Below are 18596 nucleotides of genomic sequence, written 5' to 3' on the forward strand. Positions count from 1 at the left end.
TCATTTTACTGCGCAACTGAAAGAAATAAATATAAGATAAATCAAAAACTAAAAATAAACTATGCATTAAAGTTAATTTAATTTTATTTTAATATATCAAAATTAATTATTAGTACGCTTTTTGAATGAATAAATCACACGAATTACTGAATTCGGGCTATTAAATCTGTGGTCTCTGTGAACAAGCAGATAAGTCTAATTTGTCAAAAATGAGATAAGTGCACTATAATAAAGTATTTATTATTTACTATTATGTGACACGCAGCTATCTTCGTTATTGTAGTTTTAGTGTGAGTAATAAATATTTGTATATTCGAATATATGCGTGTTTATATGAGAGTGTGAAGTTTATTTTTCCTCTCCTGCAAATTCGAGTTTTTGGACTTATTTGCTTATTTACTGAGACCACAGAAATACATATATGACAAATACATACCATTGTATATCACGGTTCTTCATTAATAATAATTCTGTGCGTGGACAAAGTAATTTTTATTTTAATCTGAGATCGTCAAACCTATCCAAATGTACAGTCACGATGCCCAAACGAGCGTTTGTATGAAAGGAATTACCTATTTCATATAACATGCTGAGTTTGCGGTAGGCTACAGTAGACAACCACTTTGCTTGCACATTGCATATGCCATAAGCAATCGTCCAATACAGTATGTACTATTCCTTCACTAGGCATAGTAAGCAATACTCTCCGAGCAAACTGTAGTTGATATTACTCCAAACTTTCAAGTGCAGCTCTATAGAAAGTACAACATTTAACGAATGCTTATTTAAAATTGAGATACCAACAATTCTTCTTTTGTACAAGTTAAATCATAGTAGGCGGTTGTTTTAAACTCTAGACGAGCAATTTTTGAATTGCCCCCCTGAACAATCAAATTGCCCCCATGTGGGGCGTGGGACCCACGTTGGGAAACACTGCACTAGGCTTATACACACATCTAGAAGTGGTATTAACATACCAAAAAAAAAAAAAAAGCTGAAGGAAACTTCAGCTTTTTTTGTACAAAATTGTACTAAACTAACATAGCGTTTTTTTTTTTTTTTTTTTTTGCTAGGGTACGAAAATACAATCAAGTTCGTGCTGCAGAATTTCAACTATTGGAGAGATGAATTCCGATAACAGAGTTACATGACTAACTGACTATTCTTTGTCAAAGTTTTGAAGTTCAGTTTGGCTGACAAAACTGCAGTTTTCTCTACGGCAGCCGTCAGAACCTTTTTCGAGACAAAGCCAAGAGCCAAATCAGCAAACAAAAAAGGCAAATTTTCGAAGCCGCTAGATATTATATAAGAAAGATTATTAAAAAAAAAAAAAAGAAGTAAACCAGACAAACAACACAACAGAAAATAGGTCATATCTTGTATATGTGTGTTTAGGGATTTATCACGCACATCGGCAACTATGGCCATAGTGCGCCGTGTGTGTGTTTAATCATATCAGTGGTCGAGAGAAAATATTTCACTTTTTTTCAATGTATAAAATGAGAGCCGCAGTTCTGTGTGTTTCGAGCCGCGGGTTCCTGACTCCTATTCTAGAGCAGCGGTCTCCAAAGTTGAGTACGCGCACCCCTAGGGGTGCGCGAGATGATCCGCAATAAATCAACATTTATTAATTATGAAAGCTTTAGTTTTTTGAAACGTGATTGAAAATAAAAATTATAAATGTTTTTTTAATACTTCAATATGCGGCTTTGTTTGATCGCGTGGCTTTATTTGGTCAGGCTATCGACTATGCACGTTCAAGTATGTATATGCATTTTGTACTTGAACTTCAATTAATTTAATTTTGTTTTGTATTTTTTTATTTTTTTTATTTGTGATCTTTTAAAATTAAATGTGATTTTTAATAAAATTCTTTCCATGAAAATGATTTATAAATTAAAAGAATATATTAAACTTATATATTCATTTTTTTATTCCGGGATGCGCGCTAGTCCTTTTAAGTAAAATATGTTTGGAGACCACTGAGCAGTGGTCTTCAAACTTTTTTGGTCCCGCTCCCTTATTTTACTTAAAAGGACTAGCGTGCACCCCGGAATAAAAAATTAAATATATAAGTTTAATATATATTTTTTTATTTATAAATTATTTTCATGGAAGGGATTATATCAAAAATCACATTTAATTTTAAAAGATCACAAATAAAAAAATACAAAACAAAATTAAATCGAAATTCCAGCACAAAATGATATGAAATCATTAATATAACAAGTGTAGTAAATGTAATGTAATACTCTTTGTTTTATTCATAAATAATTTCATGGTATGCATTATATATAGAATCACATATATAAAATAACAGTATAATTCGATGCAAAAATACAAAACAAAACGAAATTGAAATTAAAGTACAAAGTGATATAAATCAAATCAAAAGCATTTTTTAGTGGGAACAATGTGCTTGAATATTTTTCATTATTGCTGTGTATATTGGTTTCATATTTTGGGACACAGCTACCCGAAGATCTGGTTCCAAGTTAAGTTTATTTCTAACGTGGTTTTAATAATAATCATTGCAGAGAAAGCACCTCATATAGGTAAGTTGATTCAAATGGAAGGATTGCATCGCTCACTCTGCTTACCAAATCACCCCAGATCATCGCGGATCACCCCCATGGATCATCCTGCGCACCCCACTTTGGAGACCACTACTCTAAAGGATGATGTTGAAAACTTCAATTACAAGCATAAACACAGTTAGTTCTGCTATAACGCGGTGAATGTGTTTCTAAAAATCTCCGCGTTATGGTATTTCGCGTATTAAAAACACCAGGGCTTATGGGAAATATAGGGATAGGGGCAGAGCACTCAAAAAAAAAAAAAAAAAAAAGTTCAGTCTGGTAAGTAAAACACTAAAAACAAGTTAGAAACCCAATAAAATTGCTAACACAGGTTAAACATCTTAAATTTCTAATAAATACATAAATATTATAGTAAATATAGCACTTTACCTTGACAAGATATGAAGTTTGTTTGTTTGATTGATATTTTCTGTTCACTGACATTTTCTTTTTTTTTAATTGTAAAAGTTAAAACAGTAAAAAAGATAAGGAATCAATAACGGCGAACACACGACGTACAAATTGCACAAGTGAGATAAGGAGTAACAAGTTTACGAAGCTTAAAAAATAGGAATGAAGAGAAAATTCTGTGAAAATTGTTTTTTTATATGATTGAAGATTTCATGAAGGGGAAACACATTTCACCATAATAACATAAAAACCCACAGAATTCCAGCTATCGGTATTATCGCAAATGAAATACGATCGAGTTTACTACCCGTTTATAATTAATTGCACTAACTGAAAGCTCAATAAACCGAGAACTGCAAATTGTTTTTATTGTTTTATGGTCGTGACCTCTAGAAACGTGTTCCTCTGCTCACGCTATCACGCCTCACGAAATAACAGAAAAATATGAGCTCCTGAAAACATGAGTCGGCCTACTATATCACATGTTATCTTTGTGGATACAGCGAGTGACAACAGTGCGTCTCCCACCAATACAACTGCAGTAAATGGGAAATATAGTTTTCACACATTTGACAAATTTTTAAACTGCGTAAACTTGTATGTATTGCTCCGCCGGTCGCTGCGTTCAGCTTGGTGCTGGGTTTTGCGTTCACTTAGACTTAAGAGTGTTACTCGCAGACGAAATCGTCTGCGAATATATTTAATTAACGCGAATAACGCGATTTTCACTATAACGTGAAAATCGCGTTATATTCGCATTGTTCCCTAATAAATCAATCGCGTTATAGCAGAACTGACTGCACTTTTAAACCTCTGGCCTTTGCAGTGAATGTACTACACCCACAATGAAAGCAACGCGGAGATGGGGGAAACCCCTGGTACCGCTTGACACGAACACGCTTTACACTTATAAGCATAAACTGTTAAAACTGGAAATGGAGAAGATAAAAACACGGTTTAAGAACTACACCTTTCGATAACGCAAAGCGTGATTCAAGAGAGAAAAACCAGTTCGAGTTACTTATAGAAGACTAGTAAAACAAAACATAACGGGATTTTTTTATAGCCCCAAATCCAGGGACCATTGGCTTGGCACACCCTGGGTTCTGAGCTGGGAAATTTTTTTGGCTGGCGCAACATAAGCCTCGGGCTTCCTTGCACTATGTAACTAATAATAATAATAATGCATATTATTATTAAGCATATAAGCATATATATTCTTATATGCATATCATGCAATAATAAGCATATCACTCCTACACAATTCACAGCACCATTTTTCTCTCGGTGAGATTTTAAATAACTAATTTTTTCACGTCATTTTTCACCCCGCGTTATTTGAATATACAGTATGTATCCATTCCAAATTCTGGCTCTGTGGGATTAGCAGTTTTCCGTATACTGGTCTCCATTGCGAAGCAATTTAATTATAACCTCCAAGTACATAAACTTTGATCCTAGATCAATGATGTGGATATTAATTTCCCCATACGTGGGACAAAATGGTGACAAGGTTATCATAAATTCCGTTTAATGTTGCATGCAATATATTACGAATAATGAAATAATATAATATTTACTTTGGTCAGTATAAATTATTTACATACGTAGAAAATGCATTATATAGGGCCTTATAGGCAATGGATAATGAACAAATCAACACTAGAAATTATGTCTAGAATGATCGTAACGATGACATCACGATCATTCCAAATTGAAGTTTGTATAACATTCCCCAGGGTCACATCTGGTGAGTATGGGCTTGGCATACCCAGGGTCCTCAGCTGGATATTATCATTCTTCTCTTTCTTGATGATTCCTCTCTCTCTCTCTCGAGGGTAACTCGGGAATTTTTTTTTTTTTTTTTTTTTTTTTGGCTGGTGCAGCATAAGCCTCCTTGCGCCATATGGCTAATAATAATAATTTAAGCAAATTTTGTACAAACTGTTTGTACCTCATTCTTATAACAGAGGCATGTGTGTGAGTGAGTACTAATGATATTTATTAAATCATTAACATAATTTGTAAAAAATAACGCGCCTAGACGTACAATTCCATTAGGCAGGCTAATTGTTGTATTAATTTTATATTTGTATAAGCGTCTGCCGGTATTCCAGATACAGAATATTTGTAGTGCTTTTTTGATAATTACTAACTATAGAACTGAGGGGTAAGGCCACAGAGGTGAATGAAATTCAGTGTAGGATACAGCACAAAAAAAAAAAAAAAGGTTGTGAACCACTGATTAAGAGAAATGAACAAGATTTTTTTTCTGAAATTAGATGTCAAAATAATAAAAATTATTAATTTTAAAAATGTACTAAAATAACATTCATCTGTAAAAATTTTTACGCAAACTAGCACCTACGTGACATTCGTTAAGGAGTTTTAGGTAAGAATTCCGCGACTCGCTATGAGCCCGAAAAAAAAAAAAAAAAAAACTTTAGCTTCACGCTCCGATTCTGTAATTAGCCGAGATTTTCCCAGGAACGGCTTTATGCTTGGCGAAAAGGAAGACGAAAGGGAGGCGCACAACACCTACTCAAATACTTTGGTCTACTGCACATGGAAAACTAATTCTGCTTTCGTAAATATGCGCTCACGTATCTCGCACTATCGCGAGATACGTGAGCGCATTATTTGGAGCGCATTCCCCTAAACTGAGTGAGACTGAAATGATCGAAGGCATTTGGTACATGATTATGTACCAATCAAAAAACAATTTAAATAACATAAACATAATTTCAGTCAAGTCATTGCATTTTTTTTTTTTTTTTTTTGCATGGTGCACATTGAATAGCAGATAATGAAAGGTTCGTTTCATCATAATGGGACCCACTTCTGTTTACTACATGAGAAAAACAAATCTAAAAGTTTGCTGGCCAGAAGTTGTCACGAACGGTAGACAACATTCTTCACATCAAGTCTCTTGTAGTTCAAACATTATTAAATGTCTTGCGCCACATAAGAAAATAAGAAAACTTAGTAAAACGTCATAAGTGACAATGCCATAATGGCGTAAGGCTGTTCCTGGTGTATTTGAAAATTAGGTCACTTCATCACCGAGACACACCTACAGTTTCCATGGCATCCGCACGTGAATAAACTTTTACTGGACAATATTAGAAAGGAGTGAACAAATAATGGCCATTGAGTCAGAGATTACACTTTACGGCTATCGAGTTTTATTGGGACAAGTAGCCAATATCATCGGTTTTTTCTGGCTAGCATCGGAAGCACTTTAAAAAAATAAAATAAGTAAAACACATAAATAAATGAAAAACTGGTTCACTACCTCATACGTGTTTCATAGACCAGTTAAGATTAACCACACAACTTAGCGAGTCCTATTAACGACTGCGTCACTACCTCGTTACCTTCAAAACTGTGATTGCCGTCATAAGTTGTTGGAAGTTACTTGAAGTGTGATTTTGCTGCTGAACTGTATCTCAAAGTCGGACGCAAACACATATTTACTCGTAATTACTCCGAAATGAAGACACTTACCTGGATCGTTGTCGATATCCTCATAACGTTATTCGACATCACAAATCAGTTCTCTTTGCCCTTTTGGATGACACAGAAGCTCTCCTACGAACCTTTTCCTTCTCTTCCACAACTGGCCAACTTTCAACGATTTGATTTCTCCACTTCATCTCCTAAAGGTCGTAATTTTGTGCATATTAAAGAATACGCCGAATGGACGTGGTGGGACTATTCTTCAGATCCAAAAAAATCTGTTAAACCTGAAGTCACGGCTATCACTGAAGAAACCACAGATGTAAAAGACAGCGGAATTATAATTCCCGACGACAGAAGAAGTGAAGTAGAAGAAAGAGTAATTATTAGCGATACGCCTTCGCTTGGAAATATTAGCGAAGTTCCATCCTTCGGGGACCGTGAACTCGAAGATGTGTCTGGGAGACGTAGTGAGCTGGAAGATATCTCAAACGAAGTGGTGCAATCTAAAAGCAAGAGCCGAGTGAAGAGCAATTCTTTCTTCTACGACGATCTGGGCAGCTTTAATATCTCACAACAACCATGTATACCTCAACCTGCCGATGTAAACTCTCTTCATAATATGTTACAGAATCTTTTCAGCCAACCCAGGGATCTCCTAAATGAGGATATGAAGGAAAAAACACGACAAGCTATTATTAAAAAATTCAAGGAGTTCGGACTGCAAGTTTGGACACAAAACGTTAGTCGCCCCGTCTTTCAAGGAAAGGTAAGAGCAAATAGCAAAATCAATGCAAAGGTAGGCAATTCCTCCGATCGGAGGTCTAGTTAAAAACATTTATGCAGCTTTAGCCACGTGCAGGGCTGCTTTATCCATTATGCTATTTGTGCCATAGCACAGGGCCCAAACTGCGACGTATTTTCGTATTTTCATTCCTATACTCATTCTTTATCGGAAAATGGTCTTTGCCGTTAACTATTAAAACAAAAACCACAAAATTCTGGAGACCTCACTGGTAGCATGGTTTAAGTTTATAAATTAACAGAGTAAAACAGCGTTTACCTATTAAGTTTTAGTACGTTGCCACTTTACGGTTGCTTACTTGAGTAAAATTGATAAAGATTAAAAAATATTCTTCATTAAAAAACAAAGAAGTTTTGTATCGATATTCACTACTTCAACGACCGTATCATTACATGCAAGCCTAAAGGTTCGGTGAGCATCATCATAATCAATAATTATGATGATGCTCACCGATAAAAATAGGAATGAAACTAAAGCTAAATAGTTAATTTAATATCGATTTTTTTTAAACTGTCAGGTCCGTATTGATACTGCAAGGTCACCTACCTGAGGTCTACATTTGCATGCTCTACAAAACTGTTTATTATTATTATTATTATTATTAGCCATATGGTACAAGGAAGCCTGAGGCTTATGCTGCACCAGCCAAAAAAAAAAAAAAAATTCCCAAGTTACCCCCATGTGTGTGTGTGTGTGTGAGAGAGAGAGAGAGAGAGAGAGAGGTATCACCAAGAAAGAGAAGAATGATGATATCCAGCTCAGGACCCTGGGTTTGCCAAGCCCATATTCACCAGATGTGAGCCCCCGGGGTTAAGGTTTAAGAAGACAATATGGGGCACGCAAAAATCTGTGCATTGAACTTTGCATGTATGACACATTTGAATGTATTGACAAATAACCCTGGTGATTGTTCATATTCGGCTGGGTCGTTAAATTTTTGGATATCAGTTTTAACAGTGATTAGTGGCAAGTACTGTGTATAGTGATAACTATGATTATTAAGTACATGAAGAATCACGTTCCGTGACGGTTAGTGATTTGGTTCCCTCCGCTGTCCCCAACTTGAAAGGAAAAAAAAAAAAAAAAAAAGTATGAGTTCGATCCCCATGTTATACAAGATTAGGAAGTCTATATATAGACTGCCCAAGAGTGTCGGAAGTTAGCCGGCTCCACACCAAACATAGAGAGATTTAAACTTTAAAACTTGCTCAAACAAGGTTCCGCGAGAGATCGTGATTTTAAAAAATATATAAAACATCATTTTTTGAACTTCGCGTGTTGCTAGCGCTTGTAGTGATGGACAGAGACCGAGCAGTCCCGTTAGCAATTTCGCTAGAGGTCTTTCGGCCCCATATTTCAGTGCGAGTAGGACCGTGTTCATTTCGTTGAGTCCATTTTCAGTTTTTGACGAGAGATAGGGGAGGCCTTTGATAACTGATGAGCGCTGTATTACACAGAGGGAAGGGCGGTAGGCTGATGACGTCAGCTTCACCCTCCCAAATTACCTCCCCCAACTGCTGTTGTAAACGTTTCAAAACTGGATTGTGTAGGCTAGAAGTGAATTGTATTGTGAAGTTTTCGTATTTTTTTGAGACGTTCTCCCAGCATGTGACCTCCACATACTGTGTAAGTTACCTGAATCAAACAATCACGCGCGGTTGTAGTACGGTAGGATGAAAGTAATTTTATGTCACTAATTTTGAAGTTAGGAATGAAGTAAGATTCTGTTGAACTTGAGACACAGGTCAAATAGCTAGTACCCCTCTCCTCCTCCTCTGCAATCTGGCATAAGTACATTATGCAATATTAATTAAAATTAATTTACTTCCGGGGTTTCACTGTTCACCCTCACGATACTAGAGTACAAATATTACAGCGACGAATGCAACATTACAACTCTGAACCATACTGACCATCTATGTGTTTCGGAGCTGTAAGTTTTCGAGCATTGTTGTTGTTGTTGTTATGGAGGTTTGATGGCGCATAAGCTACTTTGGCTATAATGCTTCGAGCATTGTAAAATACAACAATAAAAGTTAATCGAAAGGACAAAAATAATGATGTTCTATATATATAAAGAACAATAATAACTAGATTTAATATATATATATATATATATATATATATATATATGAATAAACACTAAACAAAGGCCAACGTTCGAATTTTAAACTATGACCAAATTAGCTGGACAAGTGTTGCTTGCTCCCTCAAAAAAAAAAAAACAATAAAAAAAAAAAAACAGGCATACCGACCAGAGGAAGGATGCAATGAAATTCAATTGTTTCCTCCCACACCTTCTAGAAAGCCCTCTTGTACACATTAAGAAATGTACCAAAACAATCGTCATGCCCTTGATTCTTCGATGGTGGCTTCCCCTGTACTGTAGCAAATCTGACAATGTGGTAGTTTCGGCAATGCCACATGGCCTTAGTTAACTAGGGTTTATCTTATTTTATTCTAGTGGAGCTTGGGCAGTGGGTGCAGAATGTCTTCGCGGCTAATACCGCACCACACGGAAAAGATCTTGATTCGAATCTTTATTGAAAGAACTTTTATAGGTCTTTTTTCTTTTTCTTTTCACACAAACTGTGGCTAAGTTAGTCGGTCTCGGAAACTCTGATTTTCATCAAGCAAAAACTGGCAAGCTGACCATATGAATAAACACAGTAAACCGACACATCATAGCCTTAGCGGGTTTGGCAAAACAAAACAGCAATAATAAGGGTTACGCCCTTATAACTGGAGACTGTACAGTCTGAATGGTAACCATTGTCAGATACGCAGAAACAATGAGAACAGTAGAAAGGAAAGTGAAGGTTCACTTATTGCATATACCTCATCACTGGGTTGTTTCAGGTCTTCACAATACCTACTTACTCACCGATAAGACTCCAGTCAGAGCCAAAAATGTGTCCGGGTAGCGGAATACACTTTAAATAAACAACAATTCTTTAAATTTTCTTTAATTAACTTTCAACTTCTTCTTTAATTTTTAATTTTCTTTTTCCTTTTTTTTTATTTCTTTAATTTTCTTCTTTAAACTTAAATAAACTGCAATACTTCTCCATTGGAGCAGTGCACTACCATGGCAACAGGCAACTCATGTTGAATTTCCTCCATAATATGAGATCGACGCACTAAGTAGCATACCTAGTTTGCTCATAGCTACGTACAGAAGGAGCTATGCCCGACATGTACAATAACACACAGGCTATCCGTATATAATGTGTATTGAAGCTGAAGTAGTGGATATTGTTTGTTACCAATGTGGCGAATGCTCAGAAATTAAATTTTCTTGGTTCCCACATAAAAGTCCTAGCTTTTTAATAAATTATGACTACTGTATTTGCTAACGCGTCTGAAATGTAACGCACAACATAAATTAACTAACTAGTTTAAACTCCTGCACAACCACTAGGTCAGAGCAGTTTGCAATTAATCATTTCGACAAAGAATACAATCATTAATTGTATTCATTATATCAAAAACCACATTTATCAGTTAGCAAGAAGTAAGATGAAATGAGGTAAGCGGCATCTTAAAAACACTTGCACCGTACTTTAGCATATATTCTAAGAGATAATGACAATAAAAATACATACTATACTGGAAAATAATAAAATACATAACTATATCAATAAACACGCAATAAAAATTCATAAGAAACAGTAAAAACCGGCATACGATTTTTATTGTGTATTATATTTGTACAAATCTGTGTACACGTTAAACAGAATGGAAGTCCCGAAATAACTCAGGAGAAAGAAACTTTTTCTCGGTTTTCTTTAATTTATATATAAGTTTGTGCATGGCACGCAACTTATTAATTTGAATGATACTTTAAAACAAATTATACCTAGCTTTGGACTTTAAAAAAAAATTACTGATGTGATATATATTTGCCAGCAAATGCATAAATAAATAATATATATAGCGTACCTCAAGAGTAGCTGAACTGATGATAATTCAGCATGTATATGCCTACATTGTCATGCAAAACTTCGCTTTAAAATACACTATTTTTCTTGTTAATGGGCCATAACTACGCGAAACCTAAATAATGTATACACTTCTTCAACATCCAAATAAATAAAAAAAAAAAAAATAGCAGAACAGAAAAGAGAATAATATCATTACTTAATACTGTACACGCACAAATCAAACGACGCACGTTAACGAAAACAATAATCTCCACACATGAAAGCAGAAGACGAAAGGAGAGTTCAAGATGCGCTACCTACACATAAATTTAAATTACTAAAAAAAAAAAAAAAAAAAAAAAAATTGTTTTAGCCATTACACATTAAAATTCAACTCTATCCCAGGTATTCCAGTTAATCCCAGTTGGCTCTTAAAACACAAAGTGGAACCACCAGTATTGAACTAACGAAGTAGCCATAAGGAAGGAGCATCTTCTCCTTAGACATATTTCCTACCTTTCAGTTGAAGTGAATTATATGTCAAATGCGATACAATCGAAATTTCGAACGTTCCCAAGTCGGTAAATTTTGATATAGTCCTGACGTGCAAAAACACGAGAGATTTTAGAACCTATTGTACTTAGTACCGTGCATGGGTTGAAGGCTGGGAAGATGAAATAAGATATTTATTGATATTAGACTTGAATTTTTATAGATTGTAATTTTCAGGAAATACGTATGAAGGAAGTCGAATGAATAAATGAGGAAGAAGAAAAGTTGGTTCCGTGAGTTTGAAGTTGAACGGTAAAAGGATGTTGACTGCTGCATCACGTGTTCGAACTGCTTTGGGACAGAAGCAAGAATTATAGAAGCGAATTCAGAAGAACAGTGCTCATTGAAGTATCTATAGAAAAGGCATGCAGCAGAAACAGAACAGAGATGAGTCATTAATAGTCGTCTTGCTCGTAATGATAAGAAGCAGCTTTAAAATAAAATAATAGCCAAAAAATACTTTCTAAACAGCGTACAATCAATACTGTCATATGAAGCAGTGCCAACAAAGAACCTTTACCCCTCGCGGTAGCACAGTTGGTAGAATAGCCGTCCTCCCCACACCTAGTGGAAAAGACTTGAGTTCAAATGACGTGAGGAATTTTTATGGGCCTTTTTTTCACAACTTGGTTGAGTTAGTCTCTCAGACGAAAGTAGCATGATTTTCTCCCCGAAATTCGGTATTTTCGTCCAACAAACAGCAAATCGACCAATAGAATACACATTAAATTTACAGACACAATATATACGGCGCAATATGGTCTTAAGTTGCTGATGCACCTAAAACCCTTCAGAAACAAACAAAAAAAGAACCTTTATGGGAGTTTAGCATGTGTACAGTGAAATATACATTATGAGGAATTTATTGTAGCTTAAACACATAAATTCCTCAATGAATCCAGAGCGCGTAGGCCTGTTTCGTTATGTTAAATATACATTATATCTCTGTATGTTGGATTTCGAAACCACATCCGATTAACTTGCTAATAGTAAATCAGAGTGATCTCATTTTTAATTTATTATTCTATGCACTTGCCGATTCAGGGTAGGGGCACTGGGGCAGGCGCCCCTCCTCTCATTTTTCGGAGAATATACACCATCATTTAAATTCCCTTTAGCTACAAAAAAAAAAAAATTTTTTTTTCATTGTTAACTTAGGATTTTAGCTATTTTTGCATTGTAGCTCAGCAATTTCCAACTCACCACAGTTGGCAACGCTGATGCTGATGTGATCGCCATTCTAGTTCGAGGCGTCACGCAGTTTGGTCGTGCGTAATTCAAAGTAATTCAGAGTTTAGCTGTGTCCCTGTGTCCTCCAGTCACATTAAGTTTTAGTGTCTTATTTGTTTTGTTCTCTACATTATTATGTGCCTTGTTTGTGTATATATATATATATATACAGATAAACTTATTGTTATTATTTTTATCATTAATTACAGATTTACAGTTATGAATAAAAGACGAGCATAGAAAAAACTTACTCTAATGACATTTTTAAAAAAAAAAATTAATAATAATGAAAGCGGTGGTGAAAAACATAGTGTTTGAAAGCAGAATTGATAACGTGGAGAATACAAGAGTTGTTTCATCATAAAATGCTTTAGAAGAATGTTCAGCTTCAACTTCAAATGAACTTCAGTATGCTAGAAATATTGGATGTTATGTTAGTTGCATGCAGAAAATATTTGATGAAGAACATTACAGTGTACTGCGTGATCCATGGTGTCCAACTGAAAACTACAAATTTCCCTCTGTTGTCCAAGGAAACAAAACTAGATTATCCAAAATGCACTCGATAAAGGAATTTCCTTGGCTGTCTCATAGTCATACATTTGACGGTTGTTTTTGCAGAATTTTAATGTTATTTAGAGGATATGAGGGACGTCGTAGTCGTGTGAAACTGGGAAAGTTTGTGACAGAAGTTTATCATCGTACAAAAATGCTAAGAATGATTCCAGAGTTCATGAGAAAAATGAATACCATAAGAACAGCGTAGTGAGGTCTCAGCATTTTATTGACGTCATACAGTGGCGTAGCTACCATGTAGGCAGACAAGGCAATTGCCTCCGGGCCCGGCTCTTTAGGGGCCCGGCGTCTTTGACGGTCTCATGTTTTTGCAATTTCCATTAATTAAGTAGGGGCCCGAATATGTTCTTTGCCTCCGGGCCCGAAATAAAGGGTAGCTACGCTACTGATAAAGACCTTTTGAGAAGCCAGCCGCTGTAAAACGAATACACTGTTAATAGGAGTACAAAAGTGCACGCGCTTCGAGTGTCCTTGATTCAAACGGCGTGCATGAAACACGGTAAAATGTTTTTGTATTCTCTCTGTCTTGTGGACTCCTCTCACCTTATGTGGTCGTCCGGAGTATAAACAGAAAACTTATTTTTAATTTCAACAATTAACAACTGATGATCATTTTATCCATTAATCATTTCAAGGATGCAATCGCTAATTGTATTTAGCAATCATGCGGAATTGAACGATGGTCCACTCAAACGTCTGTGCTGTTGCACCTGGCGATTGACCACTCGGCTTGCAGTCTATGTGTAACTTGACGTATAATTGTATAGGCCTTTTCGGAAATATTCTTTGGAGGGTATTCTTGAGCCTGGGTCCTTGGGACTGGAGAAGTAAATCATCACTTCTGAGATATCCAGAGCTAACTGGGGATAATATCTCTTCCATGCTTACGACTTCGATCCTATGTAACAGCAGCTTAGTGAGGATGATGTTTGCCCTAATGAGATGAAACTGCCCATGAAGATGTGGAAAATGTTCCTGAACGCTTTCCTAGAATAAATTTCGAGAAAATCAGGATCCATTCCTCGACGCTAAGGAAGATTCAAGTTGGGATTCTGCAGCATAGGGCCAAATCACTAAAGTGTACAATGAGGAGACGCATCTGAGACATTGGGCATAAGATTCAATTGCGTTCCTGTTTAGCCCTCCATAGAGCACGAGAGCTTTTCTCTTGGAACTGGCAATGTGTTTGGTAAAATAATCATCTCAGATCCAAGATCTTCTTGCGGCTGGACTCTATTGACTGTGTGGCCATCTAGTGAGATAGTAAGATTGATCGTATGTCATTTTTTAGGGAATGATATTTGTGCAGACATAGATGAGTTAACGTCAGCACCGACGGTTTTGAGATATGTGGCTATGATATCTCAAAACCGTTATGTTTTGAAAAGCATTCTCGGAATACGATGCACTTCAGGCATCCAATGTGGCGGAACATCTTTTGTTCATCTGACCTAAGAGATGAAACTGTTATGCAGAGACAGGAAGGTATCTAGGTGGCTAGAAAGAAAATAGCAGAAACAACGCCGTCCCTCGAGGCACATCCCTATTCAAGGTTAAGTTGTAGGAGGCACTATCATAAGAAACGCAGATTTTTCGGTTAATGAGTAATTTTCTATAGATGAGGAGGAGGGGATTCTGCTGGTTGTCATAGGATTTTGCACATGGAAAACTACTGTAAAAATTGGAGCAGTATGGCATTAAGGGCAAGTTGCTACAATGGATAAATGGATGGTTGAGTGGGAGCTGACAGACAGTGGTAATCAATGGACACTGCTCTTCGTGGACTAATGTTATTAGTGGAGTCCCCCAGGGTTCTGTGTTGGGCCCATTGAAGTCTCCTGTGTTTATCAATGATATTGATAAAGGTATATCAGGGCTATTGTCTAAGTTTTCAGACGATACGAAGGTTTGCAGGGTTGTTAATGACAGTAATGATAGTTCACTACTGCAACAGGATCTAGGAAAGGTGAGTAAATGGACTGAGAGATGGTAAGTGAAGATTAACATTGGAAAATGTAAAGTACTGCATATGGGTAGCAGTAACCCCAGAGTAACGTACCAACTGGGTGGTACTACACTCAAGGTAGTGGAGAATGAAATGGACCTGAGAGTAATTGTGCAGGCAGCTATGAAGTTTTCTTAGCAGTGCAGACGGTCTGCAAGAGTAGCTCATGGTGTCTTGTCAATTATATACAGGATTTTTGCTAGCAGGGATAAGGAGGTGTTGTCCCATTCTATAAGGCAATGGTCAGGCCACATCTTGAATGGAGGTCTGGAGGCCTCATTTTAGGAAAGATGTTGAGCTACTAGAAACAAGTACAGAGAAGGGCAACGAGATTGGCGAGTGGAACACAAAGGGCTGCTGTTTCCAACAAAGGCTTAAGTTCTGCAAATTGCAGCGTCTGCAGACTAGGCACCAGCGAGGTGATCCTGTTGAGGTGTATAAGGCCTTTAATGGTTTTTAGCAAGCTCTATGCTGATGGGATTCTTCCTCTTGCTCAGATTACTCACCTGAGGGGACATAAATTCAACTTAAGGAAAGACAATTGTAGAATAGATATGCGGAAATTTGCCTTTACCCAGTGGATGGTTGATAGTAGCAACAAACTTCCTTTCTAAAATACTGATCTGATGGATCCAGTATCTTTCTATTTTATAATATTTAGGAAAAATCCGGTTGGCCTGCTTCCCTAAAATCCACTTAGGCACACCTTCTCGATGATAAGCCCTGTTACATCACTTTGGTGGCAACGAACGTATAGAGTGGTTCCCTTCAAGACGCCTGGTCAGCGCGAAGAGGAAAGACCAAACCCTCCAGCACATGATAACAAGACGAAACAAATGGCTCTCAGTACCCAGCAGCCTTCACTCCCCCTCTTACGGCAACGAGAGGATTAGAGTGGAAGCAGAGGATGCTAAGAATCTCTGGGTACGACCAGGCTGCGATGCACAGAAACTGAACTTGGCCTGTTACAACGTAAGATCGCTCATCGGTGAAGACAGGATATTAGAGCTAGCAAAGGAATTAGAAAATGTGAATTGGAATATCATCGGTTTGGCTGAAACAAGAAGAAGAAGAAATGAATCACTTATAAGTTTATCAAGTAGAAATCTGCTGTATGCCAATGGAAACAGTGAAAAGAGCAAAGGTAGAGTTGGCTTTCTGGTCCATAAAGATATAAAAAACAACATTTTGGAATTCAAAAGTACATAACCAAGGGTGTCAAGACTGCTTCTCAGGATTTCTAAGAGGTACAAACTAAACGTTATAATGATTTATGCACCAACACCGAGCCATGTTGATGAAGAGGTTGAAGAAATGTACATCATAATTGACACACTTCTAGATGAACTGAAAACTCACTACACCATTATTATGGGGGATTTCAATGCTAAGGTTGTAAAGAGACAAACAGCGCAGAAAGGGAAACTATAGGAAATTATGGAATTGGTGAAACAAATGAAAGAGATGAAAGACTTGTGGAATTTGCAGGATCTCGAGGAATGTCAGTAATGCACACTTTTTCGAGAAAAAGGTGAACAGAAAGTGGACATGGAAGAGCCCAAATGGATTAACAACTAATGAAATCGACTTCATGCTCACTAACAGAAGATATATTGTGAACGATGTTACAGTCCTGAACAAGTTAAAGGTTAGAAGTGATCATAAAATGATAAAATTCACACTTGATATTGACGTAAGAAAAGAAAGGAAAAAACTGACTCGAGTAAATAATACGAAGGTCTTTGAAATAACAGAAGAGGAGAAAAAGCAGTATATACTGGAACTTAAGAACAAGTTTGAGCTACTGCAGACTGTTCAGGACCAAGATATCGACGAGAAATATTACAACTTTCTGAAAGTGATAAAGCCCAAGAAACCTATAGATAAAAACAAATCCAAAGAAGAAAAATTAGTCAAGAAATACTTGTCATGATGAACTGAAGACGATTAATGACAAGGACAAAATCGAATATACCGAGTTATGTAAAGCCATTAGAAAGAGACTCAGAGAGGACATATGAAGATTTAACACAAGAAAATTAGAACAAGCATTAAGGGAAAACAAAGGATTTAAATGAGCAGTAATACAGAAAGACAAATGATACTGAAACTGAAGATTAGAGATGGTGTACTTATAAATAGCAGAGAAGGAATAATTCAAATAGCAAAAGACTACTGTAAAGAATTATATAAGGAGCGAGGAAATGATGCAAGCAATGGGGAAGATGGATCACAAATTAGCAACACATGCGACATACCCGATATCCTTCCTGATGAGGTAGAACGTGCATTGAAGAAAATGAAGAATGAGAAAGCCCCGGCTGAAGAAGAAGTTACTGTAGAGTTTTTAAAATTGAGAGGAACACACATAACACAGAAACTGGCAAGGCTCTTCACAAAATACATTAAGGCGTGACGCCTAAGGAGTGTAATAATGCAATCATAATTTTGCTGCATAAGAAAGGAGATAAATCAGAAATTGGATATTATAGGCCAATTAGCTTGTTGTCCTACATCTACAAGTTGTTCACAAGAGTCATTGCTAACAGATTAGAAAGGATATTTGACGAGAATCAACCGAAAGAATAAGCTGGCATTAGGACAGGATTATGAACTATGGATCACCTTCACGTAATATCGAATTGTTATTTGGTTTTTTTTAGAAGCATTAGCAACTAAGGCCATATTGCTCCGGGATATGCGGTGGTCATTCCCTGACTTTTCCGCATCCTCCGTATTTGGTGGTGACGGGCTCGAACCCCGGTCTAATCAAGAAGCGTGTGCTACGCACTGCTGCTCCTTCCCACCTGGCTACGGAGGCGCCTCGTAATATCGAAAGTAATGGAAAAAGCAAATGGCTGTAAAACATCATTATGTCTGGCATATGTCGATTATGAAAAGGCATTTGACTCCATACAGCATAAGGCAGTGGATTTCAACCGGGGTGCCGCAACATTCCAGGGGGACCATGTAATTTGGGTTTAAGTTACTGAAACTCAACTGATCTATTTACAATTCCAAAATAAAAAAAAAATTACAAAAACCTCATATTATAA

The 18596-nt window shown here is 36.7% G+C and overlaps 1 protein-coding gene across 1 annotated transcript in view; it reads left to right on the forward strand.

The window, feature by feature from the left end:
- Positions 1-6318: 6318 nt before the first annotated feature.
- The window catches only part of LOC150087133 (uncharacterized), a 140410-nt gene continuing 128132 nt past the window's right edge, over positions 6319-18596 (forward strand). The window contains exon 1 of the mRNA XM_090371831.1: positions 6319-7218. Within this exon, the coding sequence (XP_090227957.1) occupies positions 6484-7218 (735 nt within the window). The 5' untranslated portion in view covers positions 6319-6483. The remainder of the gene's footprint in view (positions 7219-18596) is intronic.

Source organism: Mastigoproctus giganteus, chromosome 4 (assembly GCF_048544385.1).
Source record: "Mastigoproctus giganteus isolate SK-2022 chromosome 4, ASM4854438v1, whole genome shotgun sequence".
NCBI lineage: Eukaryota > Metazoa > Arthropoda > Arachnida > Uropygi > Thelyphonidae > Mastigoproctus > Mastigoproctus giganteus.